This window comes from Sinocyclocheilus rhinocerous, unplaced genomic scaffold (assembly GCF_001515625.1).
Source record: "Sinocyclocheilus rhinocerous isolate Xijiao unplaced genomic scaffold, SAMN03320098_v1.1 scaffold1191, whole genome shotgun sequence".
NCBI lineage: Eukaryota > Metazoa > Chordata > Actinopteri > Cypriniformes > Cyprinidae > Sinocyclocheilus > Sinocyclocheilus rhinocerous.
The window spans coordinates 501926-524436 of record NW_015636560.1 but is presented as its reverse complement, the minus strand read 5'-3'; the positions used below and the strand labels follow the sequence as shown (position 1 = coordinate 524436).

At 37.3% G+C, this 22511-nt stretch overlaps 1 protein-coding gene across 1 annotated transcript in view; it reads right to left on the bottom strand.

Annotated features, from left to right (window-relative positions):
• map1sa (microtubule-associated protein 1Sa) overlaps positions 1 to 22511 on the bottom strand; it is a 39641-nt gene that overhangs the window by 1117 nt on the left and 16013 nt on the right. Inside the window, exons 3-7 of the mRNA XM_016562541.1 lie at positions 21176 to 21277; positions 7201 to 7283; positions 6167 to 6307; positions 2787 to 6027; positions 148 to 362 (exon numbers count right to left, since the gene is read on the bottom strand). Coding sequence (XP_016418027.1) covers positions 148 to 362; positions 2787 to 6027; positions 6167 to 6307; positions 7201 to 7283; positions 21176 to 21277 — 3782 coding nt within the window. The remainder of the gene's footprint in view (positions 1 to 147; positions 363 to 2786; positions 6028 to 6166; positions 6308 to 7200; positions 7284 to 21175; positions 21278 to 22511) is intronic.

The following is a 22511-nucleotide window of genomic DNA, read 5'->3' as shown; positions in this document are numbered from 1 at the left end:
ATTGATGTATTCCTTTAAAATTGGACAAACAATACTATGGATTATTCAGAAGGTTCTACATTGGGCATGTACACTTGTTATGTTCTACTGCTGTAAAGCACTTTGAGCTTGGGAAAGGTGATATAAATAAATAAAACATCTACTTACCTGAACATCTGGCCAGGATGCTTTGCCCTCTAAAAGAGAGTTGAGAATAGATCTCATGACTGTCTCCTTGTGTGGCACATCTCCACTAATTATATAGCAGGATGAGCGGAGGCGCCGGAAAAACTCCACATCGACAGTGGAAGCTGCTGAGCCAGAGGGCAAATATGCCAAGTCCAAACAGATGGGTACTGAACTTGAATTTGCACTGACAGAACCTGCAAAGGAAAGCAATAACATTATGCACATTTGGACTTCAAAGCAGATTTACTGATCTCCCTCCATTTATCCATTCCAATATAATGTGGCCTAATGGTTAGAGAGTCGGACTCGTAACCCAAGGCTGCAGGTTCGAGTCTCGTACCGGCAGGGATTGTAGGTGGGGGGAGTGAATGTACAGCTCTCTTCCACCTTCAATACCACGACTGAGGTGCCCTTGAGCAAGGCAACGAACCCCCAACTGCTCCCCGGGCGCCGCAGCAATGGCTGCCTACTGCTCCGGGTGTGTGTTCACGGTGTGTGTGTGCACTTTGGATGGGATAAATGCAGAGCACTAATTTCCGAGTATGGGTTACCATACTTGGCCACATGTCACGTCACTTTTCACTTTAAAAAATGTATTGCCGCTATTCACTGGAGCTGGTTGGTCTGATTCAAGTTTTAGAATTCTTATTAAAGATGTTCACTGAACACCAGTGAACTAACAAATGGACAATATATTCTCAGAGTTCAGGTCACTGGTTTGCATTGACCAAATTGATTGTCTTGAAGGCAGTTGATGTCTTACCTAAATTGTAACAAATGATGGTTGTAGCATTAGCGCTTTTAAGGGCATAAATTTAAGCCTTGTTCAGACTGTCAGTCCAAATTAGGGCTGTGCGATATGGACAAAAAAAAAACTATCGCGATTTCTTTGATCAATATTGCGATTTTGATTTTAATCACGATTTTGACACACACAGACATGCTTTACAGTCATTAATGCATTCATTATTCCAAAAGAAATATTTTATATTTCCAAAAGAAATATATTATATATTTCCAAAAGAAAACCAATTAGAGCTTTATTAAAAAGCTGTAACTAGAACAGACATAAGGCAAAATAATCACTAAGTGAAGTTGTAACAAAATGTCTTTAGAATAGACATATGGCAGAAAAAAAAAATCCCGTGTCCAGGGATTTTGCCATGCATTGGTCATAGAGCTATTAATGGTGTAATTACTAAATTTCCATGTCAATCCATGTAAATTTTTACCGCGAATACGCGGTCACTTTAATTCAGCGCGTGCAGCACAGCAGAAATAAGACTTGCGCCTGTGTCGAGCTCGTCCGTCCTCCGCACTCATCCACGGTTGAGTATACTTTGAAAGCTGTGCGGACGCGGCTGTGCGCCAGACGGAACGGAACTCGGAGAGTGAAGTATACCCGGGCCTATAAACTCCGTGCGGAAACAATCGCAGCATGACTGCTGCAGACGCACCGCTCCTGGAGCGCACTGCCGGACCGCAACCGCGTGCAGTGTGAACTCTCTGATCCGTTAACATGGGCGCGGAAAAAATACGCACCACAGACGGAGTGTGTGAACCTGGCGTTACGTTTGTATGCCCGCCCGGGTCTGTTCTGTTCTCGTGCTCCATTTAAGCGCGCTGCATTCTGATTGGTTCGGACAGCATACTGCGGGAGGTCGGGGGCGCGGAAAATAAAGCCATTTAGAAATCGCGCAAGCTCAAATCGCGATTTTATGACGATTTCGATTAATCGCACAGCCCTAGTCCAAATCCAATTTTTGTGCATATCCGATAGAAATCCGATCATATTTTGCAAGTGTGAAAGGCAAAAACATCACATGAAATAGGCCTACAATTAAAAAAAATCTGTTTCAAGCTACATTCATATGTGGTTTGAAATCCTACTCAAATCACATTTCAGGAAGTCTGTTTCAGTCTGACCGCTCTCATTGAAATTTGCATAGCTTTTTGCTCATCTCACTTTCTCATGCAGCGTAAAACGTAAACACATCAGACGTTGTTAGTAGAAAATAAACAGAATCTCTTTGCAGAAACAAGGTTGTGTTGTTTCGAAGTGCAAGTCGAGAGAAAAATTACAAATACTACTGGTCTACAAAATGTGCATTCCAGCTTCCTACGTTTCTCCCGCTGCCTCAAGACGTAATAATCCAGCAAAACGACAACATGTTTTCATATTGTAATACAACATCTGTATTGCAAACCCCGTTGCTGTTGTTTTTTTGCGTAGGCATACCAATGCACCGTCATTTACGTAGAAACCAATGCAGATATTCAGTAAAACGTAACAGCGTCACAAGACACACAAATCGCATCTGAACAGTTGCGATACACAATGAGGACAGTCAGACATTTAGATCAGAATTCAAGCAGATACACAAATAATTGGATATGACTGACAGTGTAAACATAGCTTTGGAGATGCAACCTATTAGAAAATTTAAAGGTTATAGTTAACGTTAAAATCCCGTCAAGAGATATTGTGCCTTTAAATTCCTTTTCTTTAGTTTATCATCTCTAAAAATAAGCCTCACTAACTGACTAGGCGAATATCCTAACAGATCCCCAAGATATGTACAAGTCATATATTTCTAGAAGAAGCAATGAGAACTTACTGGATGAGGACTTTGAAGGCACTGGTCTAGATCCACTGACAGCATTGCGGGATGCAGGTCTGGTGTCCAGACTGGATGTTGGCCGAATAGTTCCACTGGCAGACACCGGAGCACCAGTCTTTGTCTTCCCACTCTGCGTTATGATGTTTGCAGATGCAGTCTTTGTGGACACAGGTGCTGTTTTTTTGGTCTTTGATGTTACATTCTTGGAAGATCTACCCTGACCATCAGCCTCTGGGTCAGCCATGCAGGCACCGGGCTGGGGTGGCAGTGGTGGTAAGTCCTTCATGGGGGCAGGTGGAGGGTCTTCAGTGACATGCTGGGAATTGTGGTGTACCGAATGGCTGCTAGGATGGTCGTGAGGGTGGTTGGGTGGAAAGATGTCACTAGGGTCCTCATCAGAGTCCAAGTCCTCAGAAATGGAGGGACACTCTTCGGTGGCTGGTGGCACATCAGAATCAGAAACCGAGATGAGAGAGACGCTGACAGAGGGCGTCGTCTCCTGACCTTCCAGAGACTGATGATCACTACTACTGCACTGGTAGGGCAGTCTACCGGGCTCCAGAGAGAGGTTAGGACTTGGGGCAGCAACCTCCGAGGAGAGTCCCTGTTGGTTCTCTGGAGATTTGTGATGCTTAAACTCACAAGGTGAAACCAGACATAGATCAACATCATGTGGAAGGATGTCAATCTGTGGTCCAAAGAGGTGATTCTCAGATTCGTCATATGCGTGGTAACTATTATGAGATGTTTTTAAAGGTAAAGACATATCTGTTTTGGGGTCACGGTCTGCTAAATGTCCATTAGTGTATGCCAAGCTGACCATCTCTTGCTGTGAATGACAAACAGGCACTTGTTCAAAGGAAACCGATAAGGAATCATCTACTTCAGTGGAGTGTGGAGAGCCAACCTCCGCAGGAAAGGAAGTGATGCTGGGAGAGCCATCGGGTAGAGTATCTTTAAGAGAAGTTGAGGAGAGAAAGCTTGATTGTCTATCTTGTGATGATATGGAGCTGTTTTCTATATTGCTTCTTGAACAACCTGCCATTGAGTTCTTGCAGACTTGCTGACTGTCTTCAAAACCAAGACCAGAGTTCCTGAGACCTACCTTGCAATCTTCACCAGAGACCTGAGAAGAATTGCCAGGAGATTGTGGGTAATGCCCTGAACTGTTCTTCCCAGAGTCCGTGGGGGAAACTAACTCAAGGGTTTTTTCATCTGAGCTTGTACAGACGTCGGCTTTGAGGCATCCATCAAGCTCTGTTGGCGTGATATCAAAATTAACACTTTTCTCACTCTTTGGAGACTTTGAAAGTGGGGAGGGAAGTCCAATAGCACTGTTCGAGCCAGGGGCCCCATCCATACTGCGAAACTTCTCTGGACTTTCATCAGTACCTGTTGTAGAGCCATTCACCTGCTTGTCATTGTTCGCAGAGGCACATTCAGTTCTTGAGATCAAAGGGTTGCCTTCAACATCCTGCAATGGCCCATGTTCATTCGCAATACCCAACTTTTCCAACTGAGCAATAATGTCCTCAGGTGTAGATGTCTTTGACTGCTCTGCACCTGAGGGTTTCAGATTGTCAGGCTCCTTTTTGTCTGGCTTTGGCTTCCCTTTGGTTAAAGAATCCTTTTTAGGGACCACCAAGTCTTTCTTTAGTGAGCCATTCTTGCCCATTGGCTTTCTAGACTCTGCATTACCTGGCAAATTTCCAGCTGCTTTCTTAACATCCTTAACCAGAGTTTTGGTAGTTTTTTTGTCTTCTGGTTTGACCTCTTTCTTAATCTCCTTTTTTAACTCGGGTTTAATATCTTTCTTGGGCTTTGCACCAAGATCTTTTTTCAAGGGTTCTTTCTTTTTCTCTACATTCTCATCTTTCTTTGCCATACTTGTCAGTGGCCTTTCCTCTTTCTTCCTAACTTCCTTTTTCTCATCTTTAATAGGTTCTTTCTTAGACACTTGCCTTTCAGGCTTAGAAGTTCTTTGTTTCACATCATCTTTTGGCTTTGCTTTTTCCTCACTCTCTTTCCCTTCTTTTGGAACAGTGTCATTAGTGGGTTTAGTCTTTGTTTTAGTGTCTAGCTTTTTCAAATCTACTTTGCTTACCTTGTCTTTGAGTGTGGCACTACCAGGTCGAGATTCTTTGGAAATACTCTTAAGGCTTTCCTTGCTCCCGGCATGCTTTGGCTGTTTATCCAATTTTGATGCCTCAAGGTCCTTCATACTAACTACTGGGTGTTTGAGGAACTCTAGATGCTTTAGTCTCTCTAAACCTTCAAAGATCTTGGATTCTGGAGTGCACCCAGGAAACAGAACACGAATGATCTTTTCTTGAGGATTAGCTGGATGCCACACCAACAGTGCACATATGGACACCATACACTCTAGAGGGATTTCTGAGGTTTTTATATTTGGAGTGCTGCCAGGCCAAGTTTGCAAGAAAGCTTCTAGTTCTTTGCTACCTTTGACGGGATTGAGTACATAAAGATCTAGTCGACCTACACCCATCTTCTGGAAAAGAATTACCGGCTCGACAGTTGGCCCAGCAGAGCGACTTATCTGTTCTGGAAAAATTGACAACCTTTCTAAATGCTGTAATGTTAGGGAAGCCTGATCACAACTTCGAAGGACCCTGGAGTCACTCGGTAATGTTTTGAGTCTTTCGGAGGCATTCAAAAATACAACACCTATTTCTGGAGATATCAGATTTCTCTGCCAGTCTTCATTGCTCTGCGATCCAGCGGACTCCTCTTCTTCTTGTTCAGCCGCTTTTCTGTTAAGTAGGCTGTTTACACCAGGTAGATTATCCACACCAACATGGGTGAGCAATACTGAGTCAACTCGGTCTAGATGTCTCACCAGTTTCCAAAAACAGGATCGGGAATCAGACCCCCCATTGACTAAGACGTTAAAACCATTCACAGCAAAGAAGGCACAGTCACCTCTTCCTCCGGGAAACACATAGCAGCAGGGACGGGACAGTTTTAGGAAGCCGACTGTACTGGGTGGCTCGAGCAAATCAAAAGGCGACAGAGGTTCAAGAGACTCTGACAGATACTCTGTGAACTCCTGAAGGCCCTCCATCTCTGGAAGCATTAACGGAGGATTGGTTTTAATTTCTATATAATCTTGCAAATTATGCTTTTCTAACTGAGAATTTTTCCACATCCCAGATTCGGGACAGCTCATAGTTAGGCTGGCTTTCTGAGTAGGGTCTGCAGAGCTCAGAAGATCTCCAATCTGTTTAAAGGAAAAACACTTTCTATTAGAAAAGAGTATATTAATACCAATTACAGTTAATTAATATGTTCATTGTTTTTGAATAATAAAAGAGAAAAATGACAAAATAAAGAACTTGTTTGACAAATGCTTGACTGACCTCTTCATCTGTAAATATCTGGATAAAGTCATTTAGTGAAAAAGACCCGGTTTGTAACACAAGGTCTCCAGTCTTTTCAACACATTGTCCAGCAAGAATTAGCAGCTTGTGAAGAGACGTATCAGAAATAAGCCGACGAACCTATGAGAATTAAGAGCATTAAAATGTGCAATGACAGTTAACCTTAACAAATCTTGTTAAAGAGTATAAACAAGCACACATTAAATAGTATAAACAGTATTTAGCCCTCAAATCGAAACTTTAACTATAACTACATTTTAAGAGGGATTAATAGAGGACACATGGCTGCTGCTCTGGATAGTAAAAAAATATCAAGAGCAAATATAACCGAGGTATTTAAAGGAATGTGTCAACATTTCCCTGTATTTACACGGTCTAACGCCGAGTAGCCTAAATACCAGTCAAATAGCTTTCATACATTTATTAGAATAGAAATGCAGTGGACCGAGAACAGTGAAGGAACTGAGGGTGTATGTGTGTAATTGTACAGCAAAACCAATATTTAACAGTTTAAGCAAAAGGGAATCAAGTTACACAGTATAATTTATACCATAAAAGCAAATGTTAATTTGACTCTGATTTAGGGTTGGGTACAAAACAAGAAGAGCTAGCAATACAACATTTCAAACATAATCTAGAATATTCCAAGATAGAACTGGTCTTGCAAATTGCAAAACTAGTCTAAAGGTGCGACCACATTTACCATTGCTCACCCAGTCATACAAATAGGAATTTGTGCAATCAGGAGGGCAAAAAAGTTCATCACGTAGATTTCTTGACTCAGTGCTATTGATAATGGGCTTTTTGCATGCTCAATGTTACTGAAAATTTCTAAGGTTACAGTAGCTTAATGATATCTTATTTGAGAAATTTAATAGCCCAAGAAAAAGATCAATGTTGCTTAATTTTGTACTGCCGAACATACTTAAATTCAAGCTGCAAACCAGTTATACTAAGTAAGTGTGTGTTGATATTAGTGTATTGCAATATGCACAAAGCACTTCTTCACTCACCTCTGAACAAACCAAATCATGAGATGGGTTCACTATCACCTGGGTCTCAAGCACATCCCCTTTGTGCTGCAGGGTCTTCTGGCCTGTGGATAGAGGCAAAGAGTGTGGTCTTTTAAAAAGTTTGTGTATGACCATAAACAGTGGGAAATTATTTTATATTTTAGTATGTAAAAGTTGCATGCACCGGCTACAACACAGTTACAAACATGACAGCAAAACAGACAGTTTGAGTTTGAAGATTTCATGATCATATTTAAAATTTTCATCTTCTCTTTCTAATGCGCCTTTCAATGAAAAATGTTAAAATGCATTTCAAATATGCAAATGATGCTTGTTTGCGAAGTTCTGAGCCATTTATTTGACTAAAGCACAGCATACTGTAGCACCTGGAGTTAAAAAGGTCCCATCACTGAATTATTCACCAAGGCAAGGGCCCAAATGGTGCAAAGACCGCCAGATCAGCAGCACATATGAATTGCATCATGCTGCATCATATTGCTCTAGTCGAAAGGTTTTATTCTACTTCCTCAAATTTTCATCATTCATGACAATAATATCATTTTGATGCAGTGGATTAGGAAGTACAGGATGTTGAAGAGGTCACAAAACGGATGTTTAAGACTGGCTGCATGACATGTTCCTGTCTTTTCCACAAACAATGAGCAAACGTGAGCTGATGGTAATTCTAGCCTCTCCTCTGCAGCATAACTAGTAGAAAACACACGGTAGGAAGCATCTCTTTCCTTCCTGTATGCAGGCACAGTGCTATAACAACATCTTTGCAGCCTTTAGTCGCAGAGAAGTTGAGAAACAATATCTAGGGCTACAGACCAATATACAAGACCAAAGTCATACAGATTGTGGCAGCAGCACCTTTAAATTAAGAGTTAAAAGACACAACTACCAATAATAATAGTCATATTCAATAGCCAAAATATTGCAGCAATTCATGCAGGACATGATGCTAACGTTTTTAGGATTAATACATTCAAAGAGAAGAAAAAGTACAGGAAATTATATTATAGAGAGAACCCCAGTCATTAGGTCTTCTAAAATTTGGACATTTTTATAAATTTTCCATGAAAAGATTTCAGGTGGTAAAATGTCACCTGAAAAAGTCCAAGAGACCACTAAGAAATGCATGACTATATATTTTTAAATGTACACTCATATGTAGTAAAGGAAATATGTTATTACTTTTCATATGATAGCTACACCACATATTTTATTGACATTAAAATGACATTAACTCAATTTAAACCTCTTGAAAATGGTATATAAATGTTTATCAAAATCCTATGAAACCAACATGAATAGCCTACATTTCTAAGAACGTGGCACACAAGTTTTAAACTATTTTAAAAAGATTTGTCTTTAATAACTTGTTCTGTTCCTAAATGCTTTTTTAAAATGTTATTTTATTTAAAAAAAAAAAATCATTTTAAATTTTCGTAGCCACACTAGGAGAACTTCCAACAAAATTTAGTCACACCAGCTGATCATTTTTTAAATATTGGTCACACTTTAGTTTAGGGACAAATTCTCACTATTAACTGTGATTTTTGCATCAATAAACTTCTAATTGGCTGCTATTTAATTTTTAGTAAGGTAGTTGTTAAGTATAGGTATTGAATAGGATTAGGGATGTATAATATGGTCATGCAGTATATGTGTTTTATAAGTCCTAATAAACAGCCAATATGTTAATAATAGGCATGCTAATAAGCAACTAGTTAATAGTGAGAATTGGTCACTATACTAAAGTGTTGCCATTATAAATGCTTAAATTAGTTAACACTGATTGAAAGCCTAAATAATAAAACATTCTTTCAATATTAAAACGAATTCCTTCTATTCTTAAAACATATTTCTTCTAGGCTTATACAAAGTTTGAATTTCAGAAACTTGCCAACAAATCCAAAATTCAGCTAGAAATCAATGCCATTAAAACAGAATCTGCAGAAATTGAGTCGCAGCGTTCTTGCAGCACTCACCATAATAAAACTCCAGTGAAGCTTTCCTTAACTGCCTTCACCATGCCTCAGATCTTATCAAAGAGTAATTAAGTGTGTTTGTGTGTGCCTTCTCCTGCCACGCATTACAAACAACTGCAGCACAGACCATCACATCTGCAGCTGAACACAGCTCTTCAGAACAGACACATGAGGGCCGTAGCTGAAATATAACAGCATATGGAAACAGAGCGCTACTTATGTTGTGTACGGGGCGCTGTCAAACGTATTGGGAGGCTCTTGTACAAACACACACCTGTTCTCCTGTTCTCTGTCATTTGTGTAAATAGGGGTGAGGGGTTTAATCTGATCTATCTGCTGCTCAGGACATTCTGCTGGGACCAGCTGCTCTGACAAACACATCACAGCTGAAACTATAGCTTGATAGCAGTTAAACTAGTACTATGAGTTACTAACAAAAAGGAGCTTCCTACATGTGGACATTAACATGTTTTTTAGAATTCTTCTAAAATTCCACAGAAACAGATCTCAATCAGTGTGACAGCATTAAACTTAAAAATATAAACGAATAAAACTAAAACTACAAACTGAATCGACACATTAAGAAACAGCTATTTTTCTACAAAGAAAAAATTTAGTAAATATAAACTCAATAATATACAAAAAAGATAAAGAAATCCCACATACAGATACACTTTTTTTGTTTGTGACATTTTTTAATGGACTGCCTGAACAAACCAATTTGCGGAAAGAGTGAGTGAGCGAGCGCGAGAGAGAGAGAGAGCGAATGAAAATGAAAGAATGAATGAAAGAAAGAGTTTTATTTTTCATAGCTTCCATAGCCATTTTTCAGCAAGTCAAAAAAAGGTGTCAAATCTAATGAATTCATAACATTAAATGAATTTAACCAAAGATACATGGTTAATTTAGGCTATTATTAAAATGTTATTATTATTAGTTTTTGTGCATATTTGACAAGATTGATAAGCATCTCATTTCAAATGAACCATTGACATGCTCGCAAGCTGAACTCTCAGAGAGAGTGGAAGCCCACTTTTGATTCTTTTGAATTTTATTTCAAAAACCAGTGAAATTCCACATTCTACCATTAATTCCATTTTTATCTCTGCTTGGAAATCACAAGGCCTGAATGTAGAGTTAAATAAACCAACTGGAATTTAAAATTTCCTTAAACCCTTTCAAACTGGCAGCCCTTCCTGCCCAGATACCATACGTATGTCTCCAAGATTTCATTTAAAGGCTGCTTCACGTGTGCTGGAATAAAGATGGATCTTTTCTCTAGATTAAGGTGGATCCAGAAACAGGATTTAGTATCTACTGCCTTGGGCGAAAAAGCTCGCTACTTCCAAACTGTACACAAACTCCATCGTCCTCAAACAGAAGACAGCATGAACTCATCATGAGGGATGAGAAGACTCACTGATGTGGTCCTACATAGAGTTTTATCATTTAAAAATGTTTTATTATACCATACAGACAGCACTGTGGATATAAACCAATTTCCAGGAACAGGAAGGAGAAAGTGCTTCAGGCAGAGATCAGAGCGATCTGCCAGTGACATTCCTGAACAGCTGCTCAAAGATTAGTCAGGATTAGTCAGCATGTGTTGCTGGAAATGACTGGGTCAGTATACCGGTCACAATCAGCGGGAACTAAGCCTACATGAACACACTGAGTGACAGATGCTGCCAGTGTGTACAGGGATGTACAGACAGGAAGACTGAAGGACTGTGGCCAGTGACGGGGTAAAGACTAGACACAGGTTGTGATGGGTTTTTTCTTTGTTTTAATTCCATTTAATTATTTTTCCCCAAAACTCCATTCCATTTAATTTTTCTGGATTATGTTTTAATGGTTTAATTTGAAAATTTTAGTAAACCAAAAATCATGTCTAATCAACTGAATGCATAAACTATCAGTTTAATAATTCATTTTTACAACGACAGGGCCTAATTTTTTATTTTTTATTTTTAGATTTATTTCAAATGAATACATTTCAGTGGTAATCAAATGAAGGAATAACACATTAACAATTTAATTAATATTTTAAAATGTAACCAACTAAAAAAATAACTATTTAAAGACTATAAACATGGCTTGATAGGGGTGTAGGGCCTTTTTAATTATTTTTGTTTGTTTGTTTGTTTGTTTGTTTGTTCGCTTTCATTTTTCTGGATTAATAATTGAAAATAAATAAATAAATAATATACATTCATTCATTTAGGGACTACTATTTTTTTTATTTCAGGGGTGTAACATTTCCGTCACATGCTTGAGGTATTCGGCCAATCACAACGCACTGGATAGCTGGCCAATCAGAGCACACCTCGCTTTTCAGACCGATGAGCTTTGTAAAAATCGACGCGTTTCAGAAAGGCGGGGCATAGAGGAGAAACAATAATGTAGAGTATGTGGAAAATAATGTGTTTTTTGAACCTTAAACCACATAAACACATTTCATTACACCAAATACACAAAATAATGTTCTTTTTAGCAACATCACATGACCCCTTTAATACAATTTTATTATTGAACATGGTGGCAAAAATTAAGACAAAACATGAAGAGTTCAATTAATCTTTTAAAATGTAACCAACTAAAAAAAAAATATTAATTTTTGTGCTGGAGGTTTACTGTTAAAATTAAAATATGGAAGAAAAAAATGATGGTATTCCTTAAAATAAAATAAATTAATAATTGTATTATTATTACTTTGAAAAGTACATTCTACTGTGCAGTAGTAATACATTTGACATAGGCTTAATCCCAATTCTACCCCTTAGCCCTTCCCCCTACCCCTCCGTTTCGCGCGTTCACGTGAAGGGGTAGGGGTGTCTCGATTCTCTTTTGGTTGGAGGGGTAGGGGTAGGGGGCACACCAGTATAGGTGTGTGTATTGTAGGAGCTAGACGACGTATGATGACGTGTGACAACATAGTAGTGGTGTCCCAATTCTTAGGGGAATATTTTCACCCCTACCCCTTGACACTCTGTTTCAAGGGACAAGGGGAAGGGGTAGGCGGAGGGGTAGGGGAAAGGGAAGGGGTATAAAATAGAATTGGGATTGGGCCATAATTTCAAGTTAAACCAAACTTTTATTGTGATGTTTTGTCACAAAGAACATTGAGTTTCTGCATGTATATGACAATTTTAAATCAAATACAATAAAATGTTTTTGCGCTTTAATATTCATAGACACTGATCCATATCGCTCTGAAGTGTACAGCCCAACTTTTTATTTATTCAAAATTCACCAAATTCCATGACATACTGCGTTATATTGAAAATTCCATTTTATTCAAGATTCGAGATTTTTATTTGTCACATGAACAGTTAACCCTTTAGGTATTAGGAACTACAGTCTATTTGATTAAGTATGACGTCTTGTCGCAATTTTGCGACTTTGGCGCTTAGAGGGTTAAGTACAGAATATGACCTGCAGTGAAAGGTAAATCTATAAACGTAAACATAAATGGATGTAAATTTTATGACTGAATTCCACGTTTCCCTATGGGTGGAAGATTGATAGAGAACTTTTGGGAACTTCTTCACAATCATATCCAAACCCTGCTGCTTCAACACAGTGCCTTCATTGTGCAAGGCAAATCAAAACACTGAGAGCTTGAGCTCCCTGTGATTTTAAAAGCGCAAAAATATTAATTCTTAAGCAACACACACTGAAAGGCAGTGTTGTTCTGGGCACAGAGACATTTACAGTCACAGACGGGTCTTTGAGAGGACTCCTCTATGAGGTGACGCTCATGAAGAGAACAGTTTGAGCCTGAGGGGAAGTTCAGATCAGAGAGTCTATTTCACATGCGCTACAACATCCAAGTCAGGATAGGAGATATGAACCAAATCTTACCTTATTCTTATTTAACATCAGCGTCTATCATCTTATGACTGTTTTTGCAGAAATGAATTACCTTAAACTACATTTTGTGATATGAACAAAGGCTTCACTTTTGCACTGTATGTAAGCCTGTAAGAACAATTACATAGAAATACGGGATTTGTTTGCTTTTTATTTGGGTCTTTATCGACATGAAATTCAATTCAATTATATATAACTATATTTAGAAATATATCAATTAGGGCTGCCACTAATGACTTTTTATTTCAATTAATCTATCGACTAATTTATCGATTAATCTAAACGATTAATTTCCCGCAAAAAAAATCAACCATTTTACTTAAGAATATTTTATTAAACTATATTTCATTAAACCAAATGAAATCCAAATGTAAAAAAGTAAAGTGCAACATAAAATGCAAGAAACACTTTTTAAAGGAGTATTTACCAGAAATGTTATTTACCAGAATTTATTTAGGAGAAAAATGTAAATGTGCAGTATTTCTGAAAAAAAAAAAAAGATTCTATTTTTTTTTCTCAATAAAATCAATTAATTGGATATGCTTTTGATTATTAAAATTTAATGGAACCATTAAAATGGAATTGAGATCTCCCTCCACACATGTAAATGATAACAGTTCCTGTGGAACTACTGTGAAAGGAGACGCTGTGTGACGCACGTACTTAACCTACACGCATGTAAATAATTAAAGCGCATATACTGTATTAGAACTGCATCGCATATAATTATTTAATTAAATCGTAGCATTTGTGAATTCGCAATTATGCTTAATTATGATTTTTAAATTAGTTTAATATATCATGCAGCCTTGGAACTCAGACTAATAATGTGTTTTATACATTCTCGTCTGTGAAATGTGCCACGTATTTTGCTGGTTAGTCGACGCGAGCAAAATGAAGTCGAGGATTTTTAAAAATATGTAAATAATTAAAGCGCATATACTGTATTAGAACTGCATCACAAAAAATTTATTAAATCGTAGCATAATTATGCTTAATTATGATTTTTAAATTAGTTTAATATATCATGCAGCCTTGGAACTCAGACTAATAATGTGTTTTATACATTCTCGTCTGTGAAATGTGCCACGTATTTTGCTGGTTAGTCGACGCGAGCAAAATGAAGTCGAGGATTTTTAAAAATCGAATAGTCGAATAAAATCGACGAATCGCGACAGCCCTAATATCAATCTAAAAAGAAAAAAGTGGCTAAAAACCATTAAAAAATACAAAAACTTAAAAATATGAATACATGCCATAATAGTATAATAAATAATGCTAAAATTCCACAAGTCCAAACCTTCAAAACTTATCGGAAGTGATCGGGAAGTGATTAATCTCTCAAAGAAAACATGATGTGCTGTAAGCACCTCAACAAAGTCACTAGCCAGTACAGACCCACTTTGAAACAGTTAATTGCTCACAGCCAGGATGGCAGCAGCTGGTCGCTAAAAATGAAAAGCCACTGCTGATTTAACCCTCATTGTATGACCATGCATACTAGACAAATACTGTCTATCCTGACCTACTTCAGCAAAGCTGACATGCAGGTGACAGGTGAACTGCAAACTATAGCCTGACGGTTTCATTTGTGTGTTAACCACACTTCACTAACACAAGCTAATTAACCTATCATGACAGGATCTATTAATCCACTGCTGAAAATCCACCAGACAAAGGATTTTTATATCTAGTATCCATAACAAAAATATAGATTTCAATGATTTCTCCGCTGCTGAAGTCAGAGAAGAATCAGACCAGCCAATGATCACTCACACTCAGCATCAATACATCACTTATGCACAGTTTCACCTTTGAGATAAATGAGAAGAATATACAAGACACATTTAACAGGGTCCTGAGGACTCCCTTGGGCGGCACAGGTTTAATATAAAGTGGTAAAGATGATTTAGGCCTGGAGAATTTCAGCTGTTCTATCAGCTGCCGGTCTTTTCTGCCTCACTCCAGTCTGAAGCATGACTGGAAGGGACTTCTCCTTTGTGCATTAAGGACATGTTAGTTTTGCTAGGGAATAGGGGTGTGACGAGATCTCGTGGCAGCCACACCTACCTAAAACGGCTCGTTCTAACACGCCCCTACATGTCCATTCAAATAATTAGACATGCTAAAACACAGAATTTGGTAACAATAAAAAATATAAATAATATGGTGAGAAAAAATAAAACATTTCATAGGGCCTTAAACATGTAATTTTTGTTAAACTTTTAATAAATTCATGTGAAAATGTATACGTTTCATGATTTTAATTAATAAGAATAAAAGACTATTTTTCCCTATATATTTCATCATTGAGGATTTCTTTAAAAAAAGTCTAAAAATCTCGTCTCGTTTCGTTCTCGTGAACCCAGTCTCGTGTCTCGTCTCGTGGGATAAGTGTCTCGTCACACCCCTACTAGGGAACAACATTTCTTAAAGAAATGCAAAGTTTTTTCAAGAGAACGCAAAATCACTGGAATATAATTTTCAACTCATATTCTTTTCAATCACTTGTAAAAAATTTGCATTCTCCCCAAAAAACTTTGCGTTCACTTGCAAAACTTTTGCATTTCACCCAAGAAACTTTACATTCACTGGCAAAACTTTTGCATTTCACCCAAGAAACTTTACATTCACTGGCAAAACTTTTGCATTTCACCCAAGAAACTTTACATTCACTTGCAAAACTTTTGCATTTCACCCAAGAAACTTTACATTCACTGGCAAAACTTTTGCATTTCACCCAAGAAACTTTACATTCACTGGCAAAACTTTTGCATTTCACCCAAGAAACTTTACATTCACTGGCAAAACTTTTGCATTTCACCCAAGAAACTTTACATTCACTGGCAAAACTTTTGCATTTCACCCAAGAAACTTTACATTCACTGGCAAAACTTTTGCATTTCACCCAAGAAACTTTACATTCACTGGCAAAACTTTTGCATTTCACCCAAGAAACTTTACATTCACTGGCAAAACTTTTGCATTTCACCCAAGAAACTTTACATTCACTGGCAAAACTTTTGCATTTCACCCAAGAAACTTTACATTCACTTGCAAAACTTTTGCATTTCACCCAAGAAACTTTACATTCACTGGCAAAACTTTTGCATTTCACCCAAGAAACTTTACATTCACTTGCAAAACTTTTGCATTTCACCCAAGAAACTTTACATTCACTGGCAAAACTTTTGCATTTCACCCAAGAAACTTTACATTCACTGGCAAAACTTTTGCATTTCACCCAAGAAACTTTACATTCACTGGCAAAACTTTTGCATTTCACCCAAGAAACTTTACATTCACTGGCAAAACTTTTGCATTTCACCCAAGAAACTTTACATTCACTGGCAAAACTTTTGCATTTCACCCAAGAAACTTTACATTCACTGGCAAAACTTTTGCATTTCACCCAAGAAACTTTACATTCACTTGCAAAACTTTTGCATTTCACCCAAGAAACTTTACATTCACTGGCAAAACTTTTGCATTTCACCCAAGAAACTTTACATTCACTGGCAAAACTTTTGCATTTCACCCAAGAAACTTTACATTCACTGGCAAAACTTTTGCATTTCACCCAAGAAACTTTACATTCACTGGCAAAACTTTTGCATTTCACCCAAGAAACTTTACATTCACTGGCAAAACTTTTGCATTTCACCCAAGAAACTTTACATTCACTGGCAAAACTTTTGCATTTCACCCAAGAAACTTTACATTCACTGGCAAAACTTTTGCATTTCACCCAAGAAACTTTACATTCACTGGCAAAACTTTTGCATTTCACCCAAGAAACTTTACATTCACTGGCAAAACTTTTGCATTTCACCCAAGAAACTTTACATTCACTGGCAAAACTTTTGCATTTCACCCAAGAAACTTTACATTCACTGGCAAAACTTTTGCATTTCACCCAAGAAACTTTACATTCACTGGCAAAACTTTTGCATTTCACCCAAGAAACTTTACATTCACTGGCAAAACTTTTGCATTTCACCCAAGAAACTTTACATTCACTGGCAAAACTTTTGCATTTCACCCAAGAAACTTTACATTCACTGGCAAAACTTTTGCATTTCACCCAAGAAACTTTACATTCACTGGCAAAACTTTTGCATTTCACCCAAGAAACTTTACATTCACTGGCAAAACTTTTGCATTTCACCCAAGAAACTTTACATTCACTGGCAAAACTTTTGCATTTCACCCAAGAAACTTTACATTCACTGGCAAAACTTTTGCATTTCACCCAAGAAACTTTACATTCACTGGCAAAACTTTTGCATTTCACCCAAGAAACTTTACATTCACTGGCAAAACTTTTGCATTTCACCCAAGAAACTTTACATTCACTGGCAAAACTTTTGCATTTCACCCAAGAAACTTTACATTCACTGGCAAAACTTTTGCATTTCACCCAAGAAACTTTACATTCACTGGCAAAACTTTTGCATTTCACCCAAGAAACTTTACATTCACTGGCAAAACTTTTGCATTTCACCCAAGAAACTTTACATTCACTGGCAAAACTTTTGCATTTCACCCAAGAAACTTTACATTCACTGGCAAAACTTTTGCATTTCACCCAAGAAACTTTACATTCACTGGCAAAACTTTTGCATTTCACCCAAGAAACTTTACATTCACTGGCAAAACTTTTGCATTTCACCCAAGAAACTTTACATTCACTGGCAAAACTTTTGCATTTCACCCAAGAAACTTTACATTCACTGGCAAAACTTTTGCATTTCACCCAAGAAACTTTACATTCACTGGCAAAACTTTTGCATTTCACCCAAGAAACTTTACATTCACTGGCAAAACTTTTGCATTTCACCCAAGAAACTTTACATTCACTGGCAAAACTTTTGCATTTCACCCAAGAAACTTTACATTCACTGGCAAAACTTTTGCATTTCACCCAAGAAACTTTACATTCACTGGCAAAACTTTTGCATTTCACCCAAGAAACTTTACATTCACTGGCAAAACTTTTGCATTTCACCCAAGAAACTTTACATTCACTGGCAAAACTTTTGCATTTCACCCAAGAAACTTTACATTCACTGGCAAAACTTTTGCATTTCACCCAAGAAACTTTACATTCACTGGCAAAACTTTTGCATTTCACCCAAGAAACTTTACATTCACTGGCAAAACTTTTGCATTTCACCCAAGAAACTTTACATTCACTGGCAAAACTTTTGCATTTCACCCAAGAAACTTTACATTCACTGGCAAAACTTTTGCATTTCACCCAAGAAACTTTACATTCACTGGCAAAACTTTTGCATTTCACCCAAGAAACTTTACATTCACTGGCAAAACTTTTGCATTTCACCCAAGAAACTTTACATTCACTGGCAAAACTTTTGCATTTCACCCAAGAAACTTTACATTCACTGGCAAAACTTTTGCATTTCACCCAAGAAACTTTACATTCACTGGCAAAACTTTTGCATTTCACCCAAGAAACTTTACATTCACTGGCAAAACTTTTGCATTTCACCCAAGAAACTTTACATTCACTGGCAAAACTTTTGCATTTCACCCAAGAAACTTTACATTCACTGGCAAAACTTTTGCATTTCACCCAAGAAACTTTACATTCACTGGCAAAACTTTTGCATTTCACCCAAGAAACTTTACATTCACTGGCAAAACTTTTGCATTTCACCCAAGAAACTTTACATTCACTGGCAAAACTTTTGCATTTCACCCAAGAAACTTTACATTCACTGGCAAAACTTTTGCATTTCACCCAAGAAACTTTACATTCACTGGCAAAACTTTTGCATTTCACCCAAGAAACTTTACATTCACTGGCAAAACTTTTGCATTTCACCCAAGAAACTTTACATTCACTGGCAAAACTTTTGCATTTCACCCAAGAAACTTTACATTCACTGGCAAAACTTTTGCATTTCACCCAAGAAACTTTACATTCACTGGCAAAACTTTTGCATTTCACCCAAGAAACTTTACATTCACTGGCAAAACTTTTGCATTTCACCCAAGAAACTTTACATTCACTGGCAAAACTTTTGCATTTCACCCAAGAAACTTTACATTCACTGGCAAAACTTTTGCATTTCACCCAAGAAACTTTACATTCACTGGCAAAACTTTTGCATTTCACCCAAGAAACTTTACATTCACTGGCAAAACTTTTGCATTTCACCCAAGAAACTTTACATTCACTGGCAAAACTTTTGCATTTCACCCAAGAAACTTTACATTCACTGGCAAAACTTTTGCATTTCACCCAAGAAACTTTACATTCACTGGCAAAACTTTTGCATTTCACCCAAGAAACTTTACATTCACTGGCAAAACTTTTGCATTTCACCCAAGAAACTTTACATTCACTGGCAAAACTTTTGCATTTCACCCAAGAAACTTTACATTCACTGGCAAAACTTTTGCATTTCACCCAAGAAACTTTACATTCACTGGCAAAACTTTTGCATTTCACCCAAGAAACTTTACATTCACTGGCAAAACTTTTGCATTTCACCCAAGAAACTTTACATTCACTGGCAAAACTTTTGCATTTCACCCAAGAAACTTTACATTCACTGGCAAAACTTTTGCATTTCACCCAAGAAACTTTACATTCACTGGCAAAACTTTTGCATTTCACCCAAGAAACTTTACATTCACTGGCAAAACTTTTGCATTTCACCCAAGAAACTTTACATTCACTGGCAAAACTTTTGCATTTCACCCAAGAAACTTTACATTCACTGGCAAAACTTTTGCATTTCACCTTAAGTTGTTTTATGCATTCAAATAACTAAAACACATAAAACACAGAATTTGGTAACAATAAAAAATATAAATAATATGGTGAGAAAAAATAAAACGGCCTTAAACTGCATTTCACCCAAGAAACTTTACATTCACTTGCAAAACTTTTGCATTTCACCCAAGAAACTTTACATTCACTTGCAAAACTTTTGCATTTCACCCAAGAAACTTTACATTCACTTGCAAAACTTTTGCATTTCACCCAAGAAACTTTACATTCACTTGCAAAACTTTTGCATTTCACCCAAGAAACTTTACATTCACTTGCAAAACTTTTGCATTTCACCCAAGAAACTTTACATTCACTTGCAAAACTTTTGCATTTCACCCAAGAAACTTTACATTCACTTGCAAAACTTTTGCATTTCACCCAAGAAACTTTACATTCACTTGCAAAACTTTTGCATTTCACCCAAGAAACTTTACATTCACTTGCAAAACTTTTGCATTTCACCCAAGAAACTTTACATTCACTTGCAAAACTTTTGCATTTCACCCAAGAAACTTTACATTCACTGGCAAAACTTTTGCATTTCACCCAAGAAACTTTACATTCACTTGCAAAACTTTTGCATTTCACCCAAGAAACTTTACATTCACTTGCAAAACTTTTGCATTTCACCCAAGAAACTTTACATTCACTGGCAAAACTTTTGCATTTCCCCAAAAAACATTGTTCACTTGCAAAAACTTTGCATCCTCCCCAAAAAACTTCACATTCATTTGAAAAAACCTTTGCGTTCTCTCACAAAAACTTTGCATTTCCTCATAAAAAACATTTGTTTCCTTAAGATACTTTGAGTTCACTTGCAAAAAGTTTGCATTTACATTGCAAAACTTTGCATTCTCCCCCCAAAAAACTTTACATTTATTTGCAAAAACGTTTGCGTTCACTCAAAAAAAAAAAACTTTGCATTTCCCACCAAGAAAAACTTTACGTTCACTTGCAAACTTTTGCATTCCCTTAAAAAAAGTTTGTTTGAGTGTAAAGTCTTTGTGTTCCCCCAAGAAACTTTGTGTTCACTCACAAAGAAAGTTTTGCAAGGGAATGCAACATTTCTTAAAGACAATCTTTTTTTTTTGCAAGAGAATGCAAAATCATTGGAATAGCCTATAATTTTATCTCATATACCTTTCCATTACTATGTCCCTTTAGGGTCTCCGTATAATACTCTCAGATAAACATTTAAATAAATCCCACACAATTTCACAGATCTCCCTCCAAAAAGAAAATGCAAAAAAGAATAAAAATAAACAAGAGCAAATAGTTCATATGTAGATTGTTTGATTCTTACCTTTGAGGTCTTTAGAGAAGAAAGCAGAGTGTCTTGAAATAAACAGCTTCAGCTGTTCATCTATGTTGCAGGCGGTCAAGTCGACGTTCCAGGAGCGAATACCTACACAAAGATGAAAGCGGCCCAGTCAGACTGCAGTCAACAAGCAAAAGCTCAATTATTCATGGACCACATTCACTGTCCACTGAAGATACTGACATTGAGCACTTTCACTGACAGACAGCATCCTGTGGTCCATGGGCCAAGAGACACTGACACAGACTATTTCTAAACCTTCTGGAGAGATTTCTGTGTCTGTGGTGAAAGAAATTAGTAGGTGAACCACCACTTTCAAAGTTTTTGTGAAAACATGAGACCAAGCAGCGTTCTTCTTTAAGTACATATTTTATAACCAAACAAGAGGTCAAAGACAAAGTTGGTTTGAGTTTTTGTTCTCGGGACAGAAATAATGCAAAGACAGAGAGCAGGAGAAGTTATACACAATTCAATACCTAACTGGAAAAAACTTTTTTTTCCCCTGAGCCAAAATAAGATGACCTCTTTTACTGACTCACTTAAAAAGAACTCTACTACTGCAATGACTGCATGTTTTTCCTCACGTACTGCCCAAATTCTCAGCAGTATAGTGGATAGTAGCAATATACTTTGGCAGTACTCTTTGTGTTTTCCTAGCATTTGTAGCCTCTGACTAGCGATATAGTATGACAAAAAAAAACAAAAAAACACGTGAAACAAGTAATCTCAGGAAATAATGGATCTTATGGAATGGAATGGAATCTTTTAACAAAATGAAAGGAAAATCTTTCCCATTTTTAGTACAATTGTTGTCGTGTAAATTTACCCTTAGTAGCTAGTAGCTACTTGGGTAGACAAGTACTTTTCCCCAAAAAAAATCCATTGTCTGTTGTTGTGGTCGATAATATTAATAATATTCAACGATTGCTTTAATATTATTATTAACAGAAAGGCAAACATTATAATACTTTCTCATTTGCCGTCAGCATTCAGCAAATACGCATTTAAATCATTTGAACAAATCTTTGAATGACTAATGAACATTTAATTTCACAAACCTTGCAGACTTAGTCGAATCTAGATGAGATCTTGTGAAGTGTGCATTTGTATCCTACGTGATCGTGTGTTCTCTGCGTGACGGTCGGTCCATGCGAATTGAATGCAGACAGGTGGAGAGTTCAGCTTCACTGGAGACGCGCGATCGACAAACTTTAAACTCGTGATTTCAATTTATGCTGCGCTTTATGCATTTGCCCACTGTCATATTCGTGTCACTTTCATTGCGAGCTGTATGTAAAATGAGTGTTACCTTGGCTTTATT